Genomic DNA, 23,406 nt, shown 5'->3' with positions numbered 1-23,406 from the left:
CTCAGAAGGTGTCGCCGCGCCCGCCCGCCCGTGACGCACCGCCCGTGAGGAATCAATGGCAAGGCTGACTGGCGGCAGTCTTGCCATTGATTCCCCGTAGGCAACTGAGGCGTTCTGGGAAAGACAAGGCGCGTGCCTCTGACTCGGCGGGCTCGCGGCTCTTTCGCGTCAAAACCGCTCGTCCCGGCGCCCCCGGGCGTCCCAAGCACACTAGGTTTGGCCCAAACCGGTGAAAAACCGGTTCGTGGGGGCGCGATTGGGCCGATTTTTGTGTGCCGGCGCATAAAAACTCCTGTGAAGGACCTGTTGGGGGCGCGGTTGGAGATGCTCTTACACCGATCGGTTTGCAGCAAATTGGTAACCACGCACGTCCAGCAATTATTCGCACAAACAAGGTGATTGATTTCCTTCCAAAAGTTGACGGCATCTCCAACTCCAACACGGCTTCCATTTCTAAGGGCAGGTATAATGGTGCTATCTTAGGAATGCCACGTAGGATAAATGATGAGGTGGAGGAGAGAGAACTCATAAGAGAAGGCTTGTCTTCTCTTATTTTAAGATAAGACAAGAGATGATCTCTTAGCACAATATGTCTCATCATATTTTTAGGAATTGCTAGTTATTAAAGATAAGGCTAAGAGATGATCCATTGTAGACGTTTTTCTTTGTCATCTCTAAATTTCATGCAAAACTTAAGATAAGACTATCTTATAAACCATTGTACATGCCCTAATGGTACGCCTTCTTCTTATTATTATATTTCCCCTTCCTTCAGGCTCAACCAGAGAAAAAAACAGAGCACCCGCCTCCGCGGCCGACAACCAGGATGCAGCCGCCGCTTGGCATGAAGACGAAAGGGCGCCAACGCCGTGAGAACCGGCTTGTCGAGGACAGGGAGTCCCGGCAGGTGACCTTCTCCAAGCACAAGTCCGGGCTCTGGAAGAAGGCCTCCGAGCTCGCCCTGCTCTGCCGCGCCAGCCTCGTCGTCGTCGTCTTCTCCGAGGCCGGCAAAGGGTTCGCGTTAGGCAACCCCTCCACCGACGTCGTCCTGGCCTACGTCGGCTACGATGACGCGATGTTCATCCTGCTGCCGCTTCCACTGACGACGTGGAGTGGGAGGCCCTGGAGGCGCTGTGCCGGGAGACGGAGAAGAAAGGCGTGGAGGTGGCCGCGGAGGCCGCGCGGATGAGCGCCGTCGGGTAGAAGGTGGTGGACGTGCAGACGCAGGCGGGGAGGCGGTTCTGGTAGGAGGCGGACATGTCTCCTACGCTTGTATTGGAAAGCAAAATATTATCTGCATGTGATATTCTCTTGACAATGGAGTTTTCATCCGTCCATTATGAAATACATGATAAATATTTTAAATTTGCATTATTTTTCAATATATAATGATCTTCTTTTCGGCACACAATGACCATTTTCAAATACGCACCATTTATTTAAAATACAGATGACCATTGAAAAATGATGAACATGTTTTAAACAGTTAAAGTATTTTTGAAATAAACAAACAAGATTTCTTAATATAATGTGATGAACAGTTTTTAAAATGCAATGAATATTTTTTAAATACATGATGTACTATTTATAAATACATCCCGAATATCTTCAGAAATATGTGATGACCATTTTTTCAACACACTAAACATTTTTTAAATATGTGATGAACATTTTTTAAAACTTGATCAACAAATATATAAGAGCCGTGTGTATATTGAAATAAAGAGAAAAAATATAAAGAAAAGAGTAAAAAAGAAATATCTATTTAAAATAGATGAATAGGGAAATTATGAAAGAACAAATAAAGAGAAATAAAAAGAAAATAAAATGGGAAATAAATTTAAAATAAAATGAGTATATTTTTTAGAAAATAAAATTGAAAAAAAGGATCAACAATAATGGGGAAAACAATCAATGTACCAAGAAGAAATAAACGCAGAAAAGCCAAGAAATTCACGGTCCATTCTGAGAGTGACCTGTGCACATGCAGAAGAATAAATTAGTAGATTGTGCCGACCCAAATCGGAGCTCGTTTGTATGGTGCGACTAAGGCAACCTTTGTTTGTAGGAATTTTACAATTATGAACTTTTTTTAAATACACATCAAATATTTTCTTATTACATGATTAACATTTTTAATAGATGGTTAGAGTTTTTAAAAATACAAAGTGACAAAGATTAAATAAGTAATAAACATTTTATAGTATATGATGAACATTTTATATTACACTAACACAGTTAACACATTCAAAAATACACAAAGAATACATTTTCAAATATGTTATGAACACTTTTTAAAATGTGAATATTTTTTAAATACACGATGTACTATTTTGAAATACACCCCGAACATCTTCAAAATATCCAACGAACATTTTTTTTGGATGCGCCAAACACTTTCTTAAAGCTGATGAACAAAGAAATTAGAGTCATATATATTGGAGTAAAGATAAGAAATATAAACGAAAAGGTAAAAAAGGTAAATCTACTTTAAAAAAGGTGAACAAGAAAATAAAATAAAAACAAAATATGATAAAGGAACAAGAAAATAAAAAGGTTGTCGTGGAAGACTGAAAGCTAGAGCTATATTTTCCTTCTATTTGTTTGTTTGGGCAGTTATATTTAGCGCTCGTGACGATTCATCGGCCAGTCGCAATGGGCATGAATCCTATTCGGCGCCCGATACACCGGTTGAAGGCATCGCTACAGACAGGCACACACCCCCGCCCCCACCTCCTTCAATGCTGCATGGGCCGGCCCATTAAAAGGTATACAGGGATTTCAATCACTGGTTGACGCTTTCTGAAGCTTCCTAGCCGGTTTTAAAAACTGTTAATCATGTACTTAGAAAATTTAAATGTATATATAAAAAATGCACTTGATGTATGCAAAAAAAAAAACTGTACAATGTGTATACAAAAAATAGAAATAAGAGAATATGTTTTAAAAAATGTTAATTATGTTTTAAAAGAATGTTAAACATGTGTAGAAAATATGTTTATGGTGTATAAAGAAAATGTAGAATGTCGATAGAAAAAGTTGTGTCTACCGGGGGGGCCAACTTGGCCCGGGACGAAGGAGAAGCCTTAAGGAAGCGCTGGAGACCTTCGTGCCCAAGACAAGGGCGGCGATGCCCCAAATCGAATCTACTGGTGTGTAAACATTGTCAAATCTCATCTAGATGTGATTTGGCAAATCTGATAAGATTTAACTGAAGTCAAACTTCGTAAAGTTTGACTAATTTTATATTAAATAAATACCAACATTCGCAACACAAAATCAGTAGGCATCATTAGATGCATCACAAATTTAATTTTTATATTATATAATTTTAATTTTGACTTTAGACAGTTCTCGTATGCAGAGAAAATAAGATCACACTGCACAACACCGAGTCAATGACCGGACACACACTACAGACAAGACAAAGTACAAAGACGCTTATTCGCGGCCACTTCCCCAACGCCCGGCATGCGGCTCTCCTGGCCCATTGGTCGGCTCAGCTTAACGTTCGCTGCAACGGCGCGTTAGCTCGTCGACAAACTCATCGAAGCTCTGCTGCGATGACCCACCGTGCGTCGTGGCGGCCTCGAGTGTCGCCCTCACATTCTTCACCGCCTCCCGGAGCTTCTCACCCTCTTTCCCAGACATGATGCCCTCGATCCTCGCCCTCACCTCATCCGCGAACACCGCGCCACGGTCCCCGATGGGCATGCCGACGCGCCACTCCCGCACGACGAGCCGCCGGTTAGTGAATTGGTCGGTGAGCAGCGGGAAGCAGAGCATGGGCACTCCAGCCCACACACTCTCCAGCACAGAGTTCCACCCGCAGTGCGTGAGGAAGCCACCCAGCGCGGTGTGCGAGAGCACCTCCACCTGGCAGCACCAAGGCACCACCAGGCCACGCCCGGTGGACGCGGCCACGAACCCCTCGGGCAGCGGGTTCGGGTCGTCGGAGCTGACGATGTCTGGCCGCATCACCCACAGAAACCTCGTACCGCTGGCCAGGACTCCCCCAGCGATCTCGTGCAGCTCTTGCTTGGTGACGTGCGCGTAGCTGCCAAAGGAGATGTAGAGCACGGACCCCGGCGGTTGTTCGTCCAGCCAGTGGGAGCAGTCGGACTCGGCCCACATGGAGGTGGCGACGGTGCTGCGGGCGAAGCCGGCGGGGAAGATGGGGCCGACGGCGTAGAAGGGTTTCTCGACGCGGAGGGCGGCGATGGTGGACGGCTCCAGCTCCTCCACGGTGTTGCAGAGAATGTAGTCGGCGTCGCGCGCCTCGTCGAAGGCCTTGAAGATGATGCGGTGCACCACGCTGGTGGTGTCCGTCTCCTGGAGGTACGACATGAGCTCGTGCGGCTCGATCGCCGGCACGCCAGGGATGTAGGTGATCGTGTCCTTCCGAGGCTCTGCAAAAAAGGAAACTTCAAAATCGATGGCATGGCAAACCATTTTGCAGCAAACAAATTTACTACTACTCCCTCACTTTAGTGATCTGAACACTCTTATTATTTTTTCGGCAAAAATATTAGTGGCACTCTGTTGCATTGAAACATAAGCATATTGGAGTGGATTCCAAAAATCGTATTTTTCACCGTTGCAACCGAAGTGGCCGTTGTTGGTGAGCAGGTGGACGTGGTAGTAGAGGTTGAAGATGAGCGCGGGCTCGGTCCAGAAGGACACGTACGCGATGCCGAACTTGCTGGCCAGCGTCGCCGGCCACACGAAGAAGGTGTCGGCGACGAGGCACGTCGCGGCCGGGTCGACCACGACGCGGGCGAGCACCTCCTCGACGTGGCCGGAGTGCGCGTGGAGCAGCGAGCCCATGAACTCGTCGTGATGCAGCGACCGGTCGAACCCCACGGGGAGGCCGTCGCTGATAAGCTCGTAGCGCACGTCCATCCCCGACGCGCGCGCGCCGGCGAAGAAGTCGTAGCCGGCCGGGTCGACGCCGAGAGCGCGCGCCGTCTGGTCGTGCACGGCCTCCGTGTTGACGACCGTGACGGCGAAGCCCCGCGCCGCCAGCCGCAGCGCGAGGTGCGTGACGGGGATGACATGGCCCTGCAGCGGGTACACCACCACCACCGCGTGCGGCTTGGCCTTGCCGCCGCCGCTCGTGGCTCCTACGCCGGCCTCCTTTTGCGCCATGATCACGTACCTCGAGCTAGCTAGTTCCTCTGGTTTCCTGCGAACCGTCGCTGGCACTTGACTTGCTATATGACACCGTAGTGGGCATCGGTGTGACCCCATGGTAATGGTACGTACTATAGCTTATGAAACCGTCGTTATCTCTGTAGCCGCCGGCCTGCGTCGGATTCGTGCTCATGAAATTTGTTGCCAACGTTTAGTCAAAATTTGTGTACTTCGTTAATCTGGTGCGCGCACACGCACACGCATTGTCCGTAGTGAGACGAATGGTGTGATTACACGATGGCGCGGCTTACGAGCTGCCACCATATCTGGCGTTTTTTGTACGGGGGATGAGTGCGCAGGTGATGTAAGCTGACGATGATCTCGATGGAGAAGTCGCCTTTCGTTTAGACCGTACATGCAAGAGTATCTAGAACCGAACCTCTGGAAACCCCGCTATACATCCGGCCGGGTCATTGCCCAGACACGAAATTATTACCCAATCCGATTTCTTAGACTAGCCATAGTGGAAGTAACTTTAACACTAACATCAAGTCCAACTCAGCAAATTTGCTTATGTGGTAATGAGTTAATGAGAAGAGAGATAGTTATAGTAACTTAGCTAGTTACTGGAACATCACATGTCCCAATACAATATGAGTCTATAATATAATAAATGAATCTTTGCATGTTACCACCCTTAAGTTACTACCTACTATGAAGGTAGTAACATAGTCTAGGTCATCTCAAACACGGACCGCATCACTCCGTGAACGGAGGGACTATTCCGCGCCCCCGCGAACACGGATAAGGAGCCGTCCATTCAACTAACCTCATACATTCGGCCATTTTTTTTTATATCAGCATGCTTAAATAGCCGCATATATAGTTTCAATTTAGCTAAAATAGTTCAAATGTAGCAGTAGTTCTAATTTAAAAAATGTAAACATTACGCCCAATATTGTTATCCCTTTAACCGACCATAGACGATCAATCAAATCTTTTTTAGTTGTTCGATGCCGAATTTGTTGATGCATTTGAACAATCTCTTCAAATGTAACGGTATTCTGGTCTAGAAGTTCGATAAAATCACCCATGTTCTTAGATACAAGTTCTACGACAGCATCGTCACCCTCATCCTCCACGATCATGTTGTGCATTGTCACACAACAGGTCATCGCCTCCCACCAGGTCTCTGGATCCCATTATTTAGAAGGTCCACGAACAACTAGAAAACATGCCTGCAGAACTCCAAATGTCCACGAGTGTCTTTTCTTCTTCTTTTTTTTCTTGACGTGCAGGTAAGTTGCTTGGAATGGGACGGGTGACCAGTCGACTGAAAATGAATTAGGGCCACTCAACTTGTTTTTAGCTATCCGATGCAGAACCAACAGCCAGAACCCGAATCATTTTTTTTCTATTTTTTTTCTACACCTTCAAATCGGTTTTTCTGTTCATCTTCTAGCCCGAACCCCGAGCTACCACCGGCCTAACCGCCTGACACCGCCGCCCGTGGCCGGCGGCGCTCCCGCGCCAACCTCTCCGCCCCACCTTTCCCCAGCCATCACCCGGTGAGCCTGAACTCCTGCTGCACCCTGCACCCCTAGGATAGACACAGAGGCTCATGCTTCCGTGGCAGGCCGGCGGCTGCTCCTTCCTTCGCTCTCTCTGGCGGTTGTTGCTTTCTTCCTCCGAAATTGACTGACCCAAATATCATATTCAGGTGACTGACATCCAGCTAAACTGGCTTGGAATTTGTATGGTAATAAGTTGATTTTTTTTAAGTCGCCTGATCCATATCCAATGGCTGTTGTGCTCTCTCCTTCCTCCAGCTGGGCAGCTACCTTCTTCTGAAGTAAACTGTCGAGTGTCGAGTCTCCCGTGCAGTTGGATACTTTTCGTGTTGGGACCAAGTCGGGTGGCAAAATGGAATTGGTATTTTCCACACACTGACACACACACACAAGAAGCCAACAAGAAGGAAAAGGAAACGCCATCGCTGTGCCTCCTAAGCGATTGGGGGACACTTCTCCTGTCCGTATACACGATTATGGACCAGCCAGGGACACACGTTCCAGGTAAGAAACAGCGATGGCTGGAAGGAAAGGAGCAAGAAGCCACTGCAAATATGTGATGCTGCTACGATCGATCGACCCCCAATGGATTCCAGTAATTAACATGCAGAAAACTATGAACTCCTGACGCATGATTTGCAACGTCGTCATGCATGGTGCATCTCAAGATATGAGCGTGTGGTAATTTGTGGTAGTACCTTTGCATTTGAAGTGGCCATGCTCGGCGAGCAGGTCCATGTGGTAGTAGAGGGCGAAGATGAGCGCCGGCTCCGTCCAGAAGGAGACGTAGGGCACGCCGAGCGCCCTGGCCAGCGTCGCCGGCCACACGAAGAACGTGTCGGCAACGAGGCAGGTGGACGCCGGGTCCAGGACGACGCGGCGGAGCAGCTCCTCCACGTGCGCCGGGAGCACGTGCAGCACGCCCTCCATGTACTGGTCGTGGTTCAGCGACCGGTCGAAGCCCAGCGGGAAGCCGTCGCTCACCAGCTCGTACCGCACGTCCTCCGACCCGCGCGCGCCGGCGAAGATGTCGCAGCCCCGCCGGTCGACGCCCAGGGCGCGCGCGGCCTGCTGGTGCACCGACTCCGTGTTGACGAAGGTGACGGTGAACCCGCGCGCCGCCAGCCGCAGGGCGAGGTGCGCCGCCGGGATCACGTGGCCCTGGAGCGGGTACGGTATCACCACGGCGTGCGGCTTCGGCTTCGTCTGGCCGCCGGTGCCGTCTGCCGCCATGTGGCCGGCCGGCTACGGCTGCTTCAGCGAGGGCGAGTGCGTGTGCGTGTGCGCTGGGCTATAGACGTAGTGTCACACTGTGAGTGAGATCGATAGGGAGGAAGAACGAATGGTAAGCAAGTGTGTAGGGACGGAGCGGGAGGTTGAGCGGTGGACGTGCGCTCGTACTACGCAGGTGGGCGTCCCCGCGGTCGATTCATTTGGCCATTTGGGGAAGAGTGTACAAAGTGGCGGGGCTCCACGAAGTAGACGTACGTAGCTTTTTTCTCTTCTTCTTTTTCTTTTTGAGGGGATGAAGTAGACGTTGCTTTTTTTTCTGAGACAATTCGCAAAGCTTTATTACGTCGTCACCAATTGGACCGGGACGAAAGAGAGGTTTTCGGGGTGACCCGACTGATGAAGCTATGTACCTAGGGTAGGGTCATGGCCTGTCCAGCATATCCTCTCCCCCCCCAGGACATCTTTACAAAAAATCAGAAGCAGTCGAAGAGAAATCATCATCCACTCGACCGCGGAGATGCGCTCACTCGACCACGTTGAAGACACTCGACCACCAGAAGATGAGGAACCCTCCACTCTGCAACGGTTAGGACTTAAACCATAGCATTATGAACATTTATGACATTTTACTGTAGACGTTACCAGTAACGCCTTCCTTTATGAGCATTGAACCCTAAGTAACGGAGGGGAGCTGGGGTCCTGGCACACTCTATATAAGCCACCCCCTCCTCTGGGACAAGGGTTCGCACTTTTGTAAACTCACACACACATATAATCCAGTCGACCGCCTCAGGGCACCGAGACGTAGGGCTGTTACTTCCTCGGAGAAGGGCCTGAACTCGTAAAACTCGTGTGTACAACTACTCCATAGCTAGGATCTTGCCTCCTCATACCTACCCCCCATTCTACTGTCAGTCTTAGATCCACGACACTGACCAGACACGGCGGTCGACCCCAAGTTTCAATGCATGCTTTGCTAAATTGTGAGCCTCCACACTGAAGCTCCTAAACTCATGAACGAAATTACAAGAATTAAATCTACTAGAGTAGTCTATGATTTCATGCATGATCGCTTCATATTCTGCTCTGGTCTTTCCCTTAATACTATCTATCACCTCCTTGTTGTCGGAGGCAACATGGATCGATTGAAAATGGAGATCTTTCGACAGTGCCAACGCCTCCCTCACTGCCAAAGCTTCTAAGGTTGTAGGGTTGGTGATCGCTGTGAACCCCAGCGTTGACGCCCCCAAGAACGCTCCGGACAAATCTCTGGCTATTGCTGCAATGGTTCCTACTCCCCGCCTCTCTGCAACCGCTGCATCGACATTGATCTTCGGCATATTGTGCGGCGGCTTCTGCCATTGCTTCGGTCTCTGTGTCTGATCGGGTGTTCTCATCATCGGAACCTTTGACTGGGACTGGAACTCGGCGATATATCATTGGATGAATAGATGTGTAGACAAAGGAGATTGGCGGATATCCTCATAGACCGCTTTTGTGACGCCCCTGATTCAATGGTACACTAATCATACACGCAAGCATGTACGATTAAGATCAGGGACTCACGTGAAGATATCACAACACAACTCTACAAATAAAATAAGTCATACAAGCATCATATTACAAGCTAGGGGCCTCGAGGGCTCGAATACAAGATCTCGATCATAGGCGAGTCAGCGGAAGCAACAATATCTGAGTACAGACATAAGTTAAACAAGTTTACCTTAAGAAGGCTAGCACAAACTGGGATACATATCGAAAGAGGCGCTGGTCTCCTGTCTGGGATCCTCCTAAACTACTCCTGGTCGTCGTCAGCGGCCTGCACGTAGTAGTAGGCACCTCCAGTGTAGTAGGAGTCGTCGTTGACGGTGGCATCTGGCTCCTGGACTCCATCGTCTGGTCGCAACAATCGGATATAGAAAGGGGGAGCAAAGCAACCGTGAGTACTCATCCAAAGTACTCGCAAGCAAGGAGCTACACTACATATGTATGCATTGGTATCAAATGAAAAAAGGATAGCATATGTGATCTGAACTGCAGAATGCCGGAATAAGAGGGGGATAGCTAGTCCTGTCGAAGACTACGCTTCTGGCAACCTCCATCTTGCAGCATGTAGAAGAGAGTAGATGGTAAGTTCACCAACTATCATCGCATACCATAATCCTACCTAGTGATCCTCCCCTCGTCATCCAGTGAGAGAGCGATCACCGGTTGTATCTGGCACTTGAAAGGGTGTATTTTATTAAGTATCTGGTTCTAGTTGTCATAAGATCAAGGTACAACTCCGGGTCATCCTTTTACCGAGGGACATGGCTATTCGAATAGATCAACTTCCCTGCAGGGGTGCACCACATTTCCCAACACGCTCGATCCCCTTTGTCTGGACACACTTTCCTGGGTCATGCCCGGCCTCGGAAGATCAACACGCTGCAGCCCCACCAAGGCACAACAGAGAGGCCAGCACGCCGGTCTAAATCCTATGGCGCAGGGGTCTGGGCCCATCGCCCATTACACACTTGCACGTTGCGAACGCGGACGGCAAGCAGACCTAGCCTCCCTTATACAAGAGCAGGCCTTCCAGTCCAACCCGGCGCGCGCCGCTCAGTCGCTGACATCACGAAGGCTTCGGCTGATACCATGACGTCGAGTGCCCACAACTGTTCCCGCGTAGTTGGTTAGTGCGTATAGTGAAGGAAATATGCCCTAGAGGCAATAATGAAGTTATTATTTATTTCCTTATATCATGATAAATGTTTATTATTCATGCTAGAATTGTATTAACCGGAAACATAATACATGTGTGAATACATAGATAAACAGAGTGTCACTAGTATGCCTCTACTTGACTAGCTCGTTGATCAAAGATGGTTAAGTTTCCTAACCATAGACATGGGTTGTCATTTGATTAACGAGATCACATCATTAGGAGAATGATGTGATTGACTTGACCCATTCCGTTAGCTTAGCACTTGATCGTTTAGTTTGTTGCTATTGCTTTCTTCATGACTTATACATGTTCCTATGACTATGAGATTATGCAACTCCCGTTTACCGGAGGAACACTTTGTGTGCTACCAAACGTCACAACGTAACTGAGTGATTATAAAGGTGCTGTACAGGTGTCTCCAAAGGTACTTGTTGGGTTGGCGTATTTCGAGATTAGGATTTGTCACTTCGATTATCGGAGAGGTATCTCTGGGCCCTCTCTGTAATGCACATCACTTAAGCCTTGCAAGCACTGCAACTAATGAGTTAGTTGCGAGATGATGTATTACGGAACGAGTAAAGAGACTTGCCGGTAACGAGATTGAATTAGGTATTGAGATACCGACGATCGAATCTCGGGCAAGTAACATACCGATGACAAAGGGAACAACGTATGTTGTTATACGGTTTGAACGATAAAGATCTTCGTAGAATATGTAGGAGCCAATATGAGCATCCAGGTTTCGCTATTGGTTATTGACCGGAGACGTGTCTCGGTCATGTCTACATAGTTCTCGAACCCGTAGGGTCCGCACGCTTAATGTTACGATGACAGTTATATTATGAGTTTATATGTTTTGATGTACCGAAGGTTGTTCGGAGTCCCGGATGTGATCAAGGACATGACGAGGAGTCTCGAAATGGTCGATACATAAAGATTGATATATTGGAAGCCTATATTTGGATGTCGGAAGTGTTCCGGGTAAAATCAGGATTTTACCGGAGTATCGGGAGGTTACCGGAACCCCCGGGGGCTTAATGGGCCTACATGGGCCTTAGTGGAAATAGAGGGCAGCAAGGGAAGTATGGGGCGCGCGCCCCCAAGGCCCAAATCGAATTGGTTTAGGGCAAGGGGGCCGGCCCCCTCTTTCCTTCTTCCGCTCTTTCTTTCCTTCTCCCGAATCCTATTCCAACTAGGAAAGGGGGGAGTCCTACTCCCGGTGGGAGTAGGACTCCTCCTGGCGCGCCCTCTCCCTGGCCGGCCGCACCTCCCTTGCTCCTTTATATACGAGGGCAGGGGGCACCCCATAGACACAACAATTGATCTCTTGATCTTTTAGCCGTGTGCGGTGCCCCCCTCCACCATAGTCCACCTCGATAATACTGTAGCGGTGCTTAGGCGAAGCCCTGCGTCGGTAGAACATCAACATCGTCACCACACCGTCGTGCTGACGAAACTCTCCCTCAACACTCGGCTGGATCGGAGTTTGAGAGACGTCATCGGGTTGAACGTGTGCTGAACTCGGAGGTGTCGTACGTTCGGTACTTGATCGATCGGATCGTGAAGAACTTACAACTACATCAACCGCGTTGTGCTAACGCTTTCGCTTTCGGTCTACAAGGGTATGTAGACAACACTCTCCCCTCTTGCTGCTATGCATCACCATGATCTTGTGTGTGCGTAGGAAAATTTTGAAATTACTACGTTCCCCAACATATAGGCCAGTGGCCAGACTCAGATTAAATACCAAGATCTCGTTAAGCGTGTTATTTTGATGTAACCGCAGACGCCGACCAGGGCCAGACCCACCTCTCTCCTGGGTGGTCTCAACCTGCCTTGTCGCTCCGCCACAAAGATCCACCCTGAGGGCCGTTGGGACAAAGGTCCTTTCAGCCCCCAATCTGTGAATCACTCGCGGGTACTGCGCGAGCCGACCCGTCTTTAGTCATCACATGTATCATGTATATGTATAAAGGTATATACCCGTGATCACCTCCCTAGTGATCACGGCCTGGTAGTATAACACGGTAGACAGACAAGAATGTAGGGCCACTGATGATAAATTAGCATCCTATACTAAGCATTTAGGATTGCAGGTAAGGTATCAACAACTGTAGCAACAATGACAGGCTATGCATCAAAATAGGATTAACGGAGGGCAGTAACATGCTACACTACTCCAATGCAATCGGTAGAGAGAAGAATATGTGATATCTGCTGATCAAGAGGGGGGGCTTGCCTGGTTGCTCTGGCAAGTAGGGGTCGTCAACAACGTAGTCGATCGGGGCACCAACATCGGTCTCCGGGTCTACCGGAGAGAAGAGGGGGAAGAAACAGTAAATACAGAGCAAATAAGTGCAATACTATGCATAACATGACGAAGCGCGATGCTAGATGTGACCTAACGCGGTACTACACGTTACCGGCGAAGGGGGGAAATATTCGGGAAAGTTTTTTGGCGGTTAGGCATTTTTTGACAAATGAACCGAAGAGGAAAGGTTCGATGTTCGCTATGCTAGGGGCATGTGGCGGACGAACGGACCGTGTATACGGATTCGTCTCGTCGTTCTGAGCAACTTTCATATATAAAACTTTTCCATCCGAGTTACGGATTATTTTATATGATTTTCCAAAGTTTTAAAGATTTTCAGAAATTTTCAGGAATAATAATAATTCGAGTTGACCAAGTCAACATGACTGGTCAAATGGGGAGGGTGTGTCCCACATGGCATAGGCAGCAAAGAAACTATTCTTGTTAATTAGATTAATTAGCCTAGGGCCCACTTGCCATTTGCTAATGGGCTAAATTAGTACTAAACTAATACTACCTAGCCTAATTAAACAAGGGTCGGCCATTACTCGACACAACCCAGCCGGCCACACACACGGCCATGTACAGGGCGTTGGCACCCATGGCCAAGAGCAGTAGCAACAAATGGCAGCAGCAGCTAATAGCAGTAGAGCAGCGCGCTGCTAGCAGGAGAGAAAAGCAGTAGCGGCAAGCAAGAGGAGCAATTAGCAGTAGTAGCAAAGCAGCGGCAGCGGGCGGCAGTAGGGCATGACCAGCAGTAGCAGTAGGCCGCCGCGCGCGGCAGCAGCAAGGCGCCAACACAAGCAAGCAGCGCATTAGCAGGCACACGGACCTGGGCGCACGCGCAGGGCGCGGGCAGGAGGTGCACCCGGGACGCGGCCATGGCGCGGGACGCGGTAAGCACAACGCTAGCAGGCAGCAGGGCGCGTACAATACGGGTGTGGCCATGGACGAGCACAAGGTGGCGGCTACGGCTACGGATCGAAAGGGGAAAGTAGGGGAATCGGAGGAGGGGCTCACCACGGAGCTCGTGGACGTGGTCAGGAGGTCGGGGGCGGCCCGGAGCAGCGGCAACCGGCGACCTACGTCGGCGACCGTGGGCGAAGATGAGGACCATGGCGAGGCTGTGGGACGTTCCGGCTCGATTCAAGGCTTGGGGAAGACGAAGCCGAGGGTGGCAGTCCTCCTGTACGGATCCTCAGTCGCCGGGGAGCTCGATGGCCACGGGATCGACGATGGCCATGGCGACTACGCTCGGTTCGAACATTCAGATCGAGAGAGAAAATGAGCGGGAAAGAGGAACGAGGGTTAGGGTTCTGCGGGGTGTGGGGATGCTCTTAACCTCTCAGAGGGCCGGGGGATGGCCGCCGCGTGTCCGAGGCGCGGCCATGGTGGGTGGATTGGCGCCACGATCCCCTGCCTCCCTGTAGCTAGGTGGAAGACAGGGGAGGTGCGGCTGGGCTAGGCCTCTGTGCAGCTAAGGCCTAGTCGCACAACAGCTTTAGGACTTTTATTCCTTCTCCTTTTATTTTAAGTTTTATTTATTTCTTTACTACTTGCTTTTAATTGGAGCAACAAATGAATTTTTTTTAAATGTGTGGCTAGTCTCAAAATTTAGTATGCAATATACCTCACTGCCACAAAAAATTTGGGAGTGATTTGAAGTTGTCTGAATTTTTTTTAAACCAAAAGGATTAAATATGATGTTTTGGGTACTGTTTTGGATGCTAGGGTCAATATGGGCATTTTAGTTATGTCGTTTTCCTAATCAAAAATGACTATGGAATATTTGCAAAAATATGAACTATTTAGTTTTGTAGTTTGAAGAAGTAATTTATTTGACTTAAATTTAAATTTGAATTTAAACTTGGTTTGAATCAACGCGAGCTTATCAACAGTAGCTATGATGACGTGGCATCATTAGTAGAGGGTTATTGTAGTATAATTATCCAGACGTCACAGCTTTCCTCTTTGCACTCCAAACAACCCATAGAGTGGCTGCCATCAACATAAATTGTTGTGGGTTCAGAGCTTCGTTCAGGGCGAACAGCCACTGTTGTGGGTCAACATTGCTATGTTGGCACATCTTCTCTACTAACTCCTCATCCGATAAAGCACATGTACAACGGGCGTTAGTGCAGTCCAACATCGTATGCCGCCAAGAATCCCGAGCGCCACAGAGCTTGCATGCTTCAGAAACGCTCATATTTCTGTGTACACGAACATCTGCGGCCGGGATCTAACTTCTTGCCAGTCTCCACAAAAAGAGTTTGATCTTTGGTGGTAGCTTCACTGCCCATAGGGATGACCATGAACTGCTGCCACTCCCAGCCCCCGAAGTTCCCTCCTCCTCGTCTATCCACCATTGCCTCGCGATCTTTGTATGCATAATCAGCCTGTATGCCGATCTAACTGAAAAGCCACCCTTCTTCTCAGCACTCCATGCCCAGAAGTCAGAGATGTTTCTTGTGCAGAGGGGTATGCTCAATATTGCCTCAGCATCAATTGGTAAAAAACCGGTCGGACTAGTGCATCATTCCATGTGGCAGTTGCAAAGGTGATCAGGTCCGAGACCATAACCGACGGTGATGGGATCCTTGATGAGATCGGCCTCATCATGCCATGTCTTGGAAGCCAGTTGTGGCTCCAAATACGCGTAGATTGCCCATTCCCAATGCGACGTATGATCCCAAGCTTGAGCATGTCCTGACCATCCAACACCGCCCTCCAAATCTGAGACGGCCTCCCGCCAAGTTGTGCCTCGAGCAATGTGGTCTCCGGAAAATATGCCGCCTTCAAGATTCTGGCGCTCAAGGACTCGGGTTCTATAAGTACTCTCCAGGCTTGCCTAGCAAGTAGCGCGAGATTGAAAATTTCCATGTCACGAAAACCCAGACCGCCCAAGTGTTTTGGCCTTGTCATCACATCCCACGCCACCCAGCTAGGCTTCCTCCTACCTGCTTTACTTCCCCACTAAAATTGACGGATAATAGACGTGATGTTATCACACAGGCCACGAGGGAGTCTAAAATAGGCCATAGAGTAAACCGGCAAAGCTTGGGCCACTGCTTTAATAAGCACCTCCTTGCCTGCAGCCGATAAGAGTTTCTCCATCCAGCCTTTCACCTTTTCCCAAACCCTGTCTCGGAGATATCTAAAAGTGCCCATCTTCGACTGCCCCACATCTTTTGGCATTCCTAGATATCGATCACTCAGAGATTCATTCAGAACATTGAGCGTGTTTTTGATACTATCCCTTGAAGGTTGCGGGGTCCCTTTACTGAAGAAGATATATGACTTGTTATGATTCACCCTTTGTCCAGAAGCATTTCAATATATATCCAACAGGTTTGACACCTCTGTCGCCCCCTGCACACTTGACTTGAACAGCAACAGGCTATCATCGGCGAAGAGAAGGTGGTTGACAACCGGAGCTGTGGGTGCCACCTTCATCCCACTGAGTGCTGATGATCGATAACTGGTTTTTAAAAGGCACGAAAGGCCCTCTGCTGCGATCAAGAAGAGGTAGGGGAGATCGGGTCTCCCTGACGGATGCCACGTGAAGGCAAAAAACTCTCAAGTCTTTCTCCAATAAACTGAACTGAGAACGAAACCGAGCTGATCATTCCCATTACTATGTTCACCTACTGTTGGTTAAAACCCAGCTTGACCATGATCGCTTGGAGATAAGACCACTCTAGCCTGTCATATGCTTTCATTATATCCAGCTTTAAAGCACAAAAGCTGTTTGAATTCTCCTTGCTGCATTTCATAAAGTGTAAACACTCATAAGCACATATGATATTGTCAGTTATCAGTCTACCTGGCACGAAGGCTGATTGCTCATCTGAAATAATATCTGGTAGCACCATTTTCATCCTGTTTGCAACGACCTTCAACGCTATTTTGTAAATGACATTACATAAGCTGATAGGGCGGAAATGAGTTAAGAGGGTTGGATTAATCACCTTGGGTATGAGCACCAAGACCGTGTCATTCACCCATTCTGCACTCTCCTCCCCTCGAACAATCCTCAACACCGCATTTGTGACCTCCTCCCCGCATAAGTCCCAGTGTCGCTGATAAAAGTGTGCGGGAAAGCCATCCGGCCCTGGAGACTTTGTGGGAAACATCTGGAATAGCAATGTTTTTACTTCTTCCCTTGTATAAGGTGCGATGAGCTGTTCATTCATCCTTTCTGTTACTTTGACAGGCACATGTTGCAAAACCTGATCAATTCCAGTGACACCTTCCATGGTGTACAAATTTTTATAGAAATCCAAGACCATACTTTTCAATGCTGCTCTGTCATCGATCATGGCTCCTAGGGAGTTGGCCAGCGCTTTGATCATATTTTTCTTCCTCCTCAATCTAGCTCTCATATGGAAAAACCTCGTATTCTTGTCGCCGGAAGCTAGCCAGTCTATGCGTGACCGCTGCCGCCACATTATCTCCTCCTGATGGTATAGCTCAACAAGTCGCTTGTTTATCTTAAGCTCAGCATGCGTCGGCCCCACCCTAGCTGGTTCTCCTTGCAAGTGATGTAGCTCGGAGTTTAGATGTTTAATCTCCTTGCGGACAAACCCAAAAGTCTCCCTATTCCATCTGCCTAGGTTGTTTGATACTGCCAGTAGTTTTTCCTTGAGGCCCTCCATTGTTACCGGACTCAGATCCGCACTCCAGTGTTGGGTGATTGTATCATGCCAGGTCTCATGCGACTCCCACATGACCTCATATCTGAAGGGAGGTTTCACCGGCGGGCGTGCACTGTCGCCTCTCAGGCTGAAGAGTACAGGACAGTGGTCAGAGCCGGCTGCGGTGAAGGAAATATGCCCTAGAGAAAATAATAAAGTTATTATTTATTTCCTTATATCATGATAAATGTTTATTATTCATGCTAGAATTGTATTAACCGGAAACATGATACATGTGTGAGTACATAGACAAACAGAGTGCCACTAGTATGCCTCTACTTGACTAGCTCGTTTATCGAAGATGGTTATGTGTCCTAACCATAGACATGAGTTGTCATTTGATTAAACATGATCACATCATTAGGAGAATGGTGTGATTGACTTGACCCATTCCGTTAGCTTAGCACTTGATCGTTTAGTATGTTGCTATTGCTTTCTTCATGACTTATACATGTTCCTATGACTATGAGATTATGCAACTCCCGTTTACCGGAGGAACACTTTGTGTGCTACCAAACGTCACAACGTAACTGGGTGATTATAGAGGTGCTCTACAGGTGTCACCGAAGGTACCTATTGAGTTGGTGTATTTCGAGATTAGGATTTGTCACTCCGATTGTCGGAGAGGTATCTCTGGGCCCACTCGGTAATGCACATCACTATAAGCCTTGCAAGCATTGTAACTAACGAGTTAGTTGCGGGATGATGTATTACAGAATGAGTAAAGAGACTTGCCGGTAACGAGATTGAACTAGGTATTGAGATACCGACGATCGAATCTCGGGCAAATAACATACCGATGACAAAGGGAACAACATATGTTGTTATGTGGTTTGACTGATAAAGATCTTCGTAGAATATGTAGGAACCAATATGAACATCCAGGTTCCGCTATTGGTTATTGACCGGAGACGTGTCTCGGTCATGTCTACATAGTTCTCGAACCCGTAGGGTCCGCACGCTTAAAGTTCAGTGACGATCAGTATTATGAGTTTTTGTGTTTTGATGTACCGAAGGTAGTTCGGAGTCCCGGATATGATCACGGACATGATGAGGAGTCTCGAAATGGTCGAGACGTAAAGATCGATATATTGGACGACTATATTCGGATACCGGGAATGGTTCCGTGTGAGATCGGGAATATACCAGAGCACCGGGAAGTTATCGGAACCCCCCGGGAGGTATATGGGCCTTATTGGGTTTTAGTGGAAAGGAGGGGAAAGGAGCAAGGTAGGTGGCGCCCCCCAAGCCCAATCCAAATTGGGAGGGGGGACGGCCCCCCCTTTCCTTCCTCCCTCCTTCCTCTTCCTTCCCTCTCCCACTTCAAGTTGGAAAAGGGGGAATCCTACTCCCGGTGGGAGTAGGACTCCCCTTGGCGCGCCTCTCCCTGGCCGGCCGCCTCCTCCCCCTCCCTCCTTTATATACGGGGGCAGGGGCACCCCATAGACACAACAATTGATCATTGATCTCTTAGCCGTGTGCGGTGCCCCCTCCACCATAATCCACCTCGATCATATCGTAGCGTTGCCTAGGCGAAGCCCTGCGTCGGTAGCATCATCATCACCATCACCATGCCATCGTGCTGATGAACTCTCCTGTGAAGCTTTGCTGGATCGGAGCTCGCGGGACGTCATCGAGTTGAACGTGTGCAGAACTCGGAGGTGCCATACGTTCGGTACTTGGATCGGTCGGATAATGAAGACGTACGACTACATCAACCGCGTTGTGCTAACGCTTCCGCATTCGGTCTACGATGGTACGTAGACACACTCTTCCCTCTCGTTGCTATGCATCACCATGATCATGTGTGTGCGTAGGATTTTTTTTGAAATTACCATGTTCCCCAACAGGTTTCATGTTTCAGGTGTGCCTCTGGGTACTGAGCACTCAACTCAGCTAATACTAGAGCTCATTCCAAACTACACCTTGTGTAGCTGCCGCCCGTGAATTTCTTTTCAAACATCCAGAAATTGCCCTCATAGCCCAAGTCCATCAGCATGCAAACATCCACAACATCACGAAACCCCTGAATCTGCGCATTAGTGTGTTCACCTTGTTGGAAATATGCCCTAGAGGCAATAATAAATTGATTATTATTATTATATTTCCTTGTTCATGATAATCGTTTATTATCCATGCTAGAATTGTATTGATAGGAAACTCAGATACATGTGTGGATACATAGACAACACCATGTCCCTAGTAAGCCTCTAGTTGACTAGCTCGTTGATCAATAGATGGTCACGGTTTCCTGACCATGGACATTGGATGTCGTTGATAACGGGATCACATCATTAGGAGAATGATGTGATGGACAAGACCCAATCCTAAGCCTAGCACAAGGATCGTGTAGTTCGTTCGCTAAAGCTTTTCTAATGTCAAGTATCATTTCCTTAGACCATGAGATTGTGCAACTCCCGGATACTGTAGGAGTGCTTTGGGTGTGCCAAACGTCACAACGTAACTGGGTGGCTATAAAGGTACACTACAGGTATCTCCGAAAGTGTCTGTTGGGTTGGCACGAATCGAGACTGGGATTTGTCACTCCGTGTAAACGGAGAGGTATCTCTGGGCCCACTCGGTAGGACATCATCATAATGTGCACAATGTGATCAAGGAGTTGATCACGGGATGATGTGTTATGGAACGAGTAAAGAGACTTGCCGGTAACGAGATTGAACAAGGTATCGGATACCGACGATCGAATCTCGGGCAAGTACAATACCGCTAGACAAAGGGAATTGTATACGGGATTGATTAAGTCCTTGACATCGTGGTTCATCCAATGAGATCATCGTGGAACATGTGGGAGCCAACATGGGTATCCAGATCCCGCTGTTGGTTATTGACCGGAGAGTCATCTCGGTCATGTCTGCATGTCTCCCGAACCCGTAGGGTCTACACACTTAAGGTTCGGTGACGCTAGGGTTATAGAGATATAAGTATGCGGTAACCCGAAAGTTGTTCGGAGTCTCGGATGAGATCCCGGACGTCACAAGGAGTTCCGGAATGGTCCGGAGGTAAAGATTTATATATGGGAAGTCCTATTTCGGGCATCGGGACAAGTTTCGGGGTCATCGGTATTGTATCGGGACCACCGGAAGGGTCCCGGGGGTCCACTGGGTGGGGCCACCTGCCCCGGAGGGCCACATGGGCTGTAGGGGGTGCGCCTTGGCCTATATGGGCCAAGGGCACCAGCCCCAAGAGCCCATGCGCCAAGAGTAGAGGAAAAGGGAGAGTCCTAAAGGGGGAAGGCACCTCCGAGGTGCCTTGGGGAGGATGGACTCCTTCCCCCCCTTGGCCGCACCCTTCCTTGGAGGAAGGGGCAAGGCTGCGCCCTCACCCTCTCCCTTGGCCCTATATATAGTGGGGGAAGGGAGGGCAACCACACCTAAGCCCTGGCGCCTCCCTCTCCCTCCCATGACACATCTCCCTCCTCCCGCAGCGCTTGGCGAAGCCCTGTTGGAATCCCGCTACTTCCACCACCACGCCATCGTGCTGCTAGATCTCCATCAACCTCTCCTCCCCCCTTGCTGGATCAAGAAGGAGGAGACGTCGCTGCTCCGTACGTGTGTTGAACGCGGAGGTGCCGTCCGTTCGGCGCTAGGATCATTGGTGATTTGGATCACGACGAGTACGACTCCATCAACCCCGTTCTCTTGAACGCTTGCACGCGCGATCTATAAGGATATGTAGATCCACTCCTCCCTCGTTGCTAGATGACTCCATAGATTGATCTTGGTGACACGTAGGAAAATTTTGAATTATTGCTACGTTCCCCTACAGTGGTATCAGAGCTAGGTCTATGCGTAGTTTCTATGCACGAGTAGAACACAAAGTAGTTGTGGGCGTTGATTTTGTTCAATATGCTTACCGTTACTAGTCAAATCTTGATTCGGCAACATTGTGGGATGAAGCGGCCCGGACCGACCTTACACGTACTCTTACGTGAGACTGGTTCCACCGACTGACATGCACTAGTTGCATAAGGTGGCTAGCGGGTGTCTGTCTCTCCCACTTTAGTCGAATCGGATTCGATGAAAAGGGTCCTTATGAAGGGTAAATAGCAATTGGCATATCACGTTGTGGTTTTTGCGTAGGTAAGAAACGTTCTTGCTAGAAACCCATAGCAGCCACGTAAAACATGCAAACAACAATTAGAGGACGTCTAACTTGTTTTTGCAGGGTATGCTATGTGATGTGATATGGCCAAAAGGATGTGATGAATGATATATGTGATGTATGAGATTGATCATGTTCTTGTAATAGGAATCATGACTTGCATGTCGATGTGTATGACAACCGGCAGGAGCCATAGGAGTTGTCTTAATTTATTTATGACCTGCGTGTCAACATAAACGTCATGTAATTACTTTACTTTATTGCTAACCATTAGCTATAGTAGTAGAAGTAATAGTTGGCGAGGCAACTTCATGGAGACACGATGATGGAGATCATGATGATGGAGATCATGGTGTCATGCCGGTGATGATGATGATCATGGAGCCCCGAAGATGGAGATCAAAAGGAGCAATATGATATTGGCCATATCATGTCACTATTATTTGATTGCATGTGATGTTTATCATGTTTATACATCTTATTTGCTTAGAACGACGGTAGTAAATAAGATGATCCCTCATTACAATTTCAAGAATGTGTTCTCCCCTAACTGTGCACCGTTGCTAAAGTTCGTCGTTTCGAAGCACCAGGTGATGATCGGGTGTGATAGATCCTTACGTTCACATACAACGGGTGTAAGACAGTTTTACACATGCAAAACACTTAGGGTTAACTTAACGAGCCTAGCATGTACAGACATGGCCTCAGAACACAAGGAGACCGAAAGGTCGAGCATGAGTCGTATGGTAGATACGATCAACATGAAGATGTTCACCGATGATGACTAGTCCGTCTCACGTGATGATCGGACACGGCCTAGTTGACTCGGATCATGTAATCACTTAGATGACTAGAGGGATGTCTATCTGAGTGGGAGTTCATAAGATGAACTTAATTATCCTGAACATAGTCAAAAGGTCTTCGCAAATTATGTCGTAGCTTGCGCTTCAGTTCTACTATTTAGATATGTTCCTAGAGATTTTTTAGTTGAAAGATGATAGTAGCAATTATGTGGACTAGGTCCGTAAACTGAGAATTGTCCTCATTGCTTCATAGAAGGCTTATGTCCTTAATGCACCGCTCAGTATGCTGAACCTCGAACGTAGTCTGTGGATGTTGCGAACATCTGACATACACATTTTGATAACTACGTGATAGTTCAGTTAAACGGTTTAGAATTGAGGCACCGAAGACGGTTTTGAAATGTCGCGAAACATATGAGATGTTTCGAGGGCTGAAATTGGGATTTCAGGCTCGTGCCCACGTCAAGAGGTATAACACCTCCGACGATTTTCTTAGCCTGCAAACTAAGGGAGAAAAGCTCAATTGTTGAGCTTGTGCTCAGATTGTCTGAGTACAACAATCATTTGAATCGAGTGGGAGTTAATCTTCCAGATGAGATAGTGATGTTTCTCCGAAGTCATTACCACCAAGCTGCTAAAGCTTCATGATGAACTATAATACATCAGGTACATATATGATGATCCTTGAGATATTCGCGATGTTTGACACCACAAAAGTAGAAATCAAGAAGGAGCATCAATTGTTGATGGTTGGTGAAACCACTAGTTTCAAGAAGGGCAAGGGCAAGAAGGGATACTTCATGAAACGGCAATTCAGCTGCTGCTCTAGTGA

General features: G+C 48.2%; 2 protein-coding genes and 1 pseudogene across 2 annotated transcripts; 1 reads left to right on the top strand and 2 right to left on the bottom strand.

Moving 5' to 3' along the window:
• Window positions 1-826: 826 nt before the first annotated feature.
• On the top strand, window positions 827-1,468 carry LOC123107757 (agamous-like MADS-box protein AGL15; annotated as a pseudogene).
• A 1,829-nt stretch (window positions 1,469-3,297) lies between these two features.
• Window positions 3,298-8,098, bottom strand: LOC123188810 (UDP-glycosyltransferase 86A1). The gene is made up of 2 exons (XM_044601095.1): window positions 7,403-8,098; window positions 3,298-4,409 (listed from the first exon to the last, which is right to left on the bottom strand). Exons 1-2 carry the CDS (start codon window positions 7,935-7,937, stop codon window positions 3,505-3,507), a joined length of 1,440 nt encoding a protein of 479 aa, XP_044457030.1. The 5' UTR covers window positions 7,938-8,098; the 3' UTR covers window positions 3,298-3,504.
• LOC123188817 (UDP-glycosyltransferase 86A1-like) lies at window positions 4,416-7,396 on the bottom strand. The gene has a single exon (XM_044601100.1). The coding sequence runs from the start codon at window positions 5,248-5,250 to the stop codon at window positions 4,483-4,485; it is 768 nt and encodes a 255-aa protein (XP_044457035.1). The 5' UTR covers window positions 5,251-7,396; the 3' UTR covers window positions 4,416-4,482.
• Window positions 8,099-23,406: the final 15,308 nt, after the last annotated feature.

The sequence above is a fragment of the Triticum aestivum genome, chromosome 1A (genome assembly GCF_018294505.1).
Source record: "Triticum aestivum cultivar Chinese Spring chromosome 1A, IWGSC CS RefSeq v2.1, whole genome shotgun sequence".
Taxonomy (NCBI): domain Eukaryota; kingdom Viridiplantae; phylum Streptophyta; class Magnoliopsida; order Poales; family Poaceae; genus Triticum; species Triticum aestivum.
Note: the sequence above shows the minus strand (reverse complement) of the source record. Positions and strands in the feature narration are given on the sequence as shown.

Coding starts and splice junctions, on each gene's coding strand:
- LOC123188817 (XM_044601100.1), bottom strand. CDS start 5,250: ATGGGGTCACACCGATGCCCACTACGGTGTCATATAGCAAGTCAAGTG.
- LOC123188810 (XM_044601095.1), bottom strand. CDS start 7,937: ATGGCGGCAGACGGCACCGGCGGCCAGACGAAGCCGAAGCCGCACGCC. Junction 4,410..7,402: donor TGGCCACTTCAAATGCAAAG/GTACTACCACAA, acceptor CCTTTTTTGCAG/AGCCTCGGAAGGACACGATC.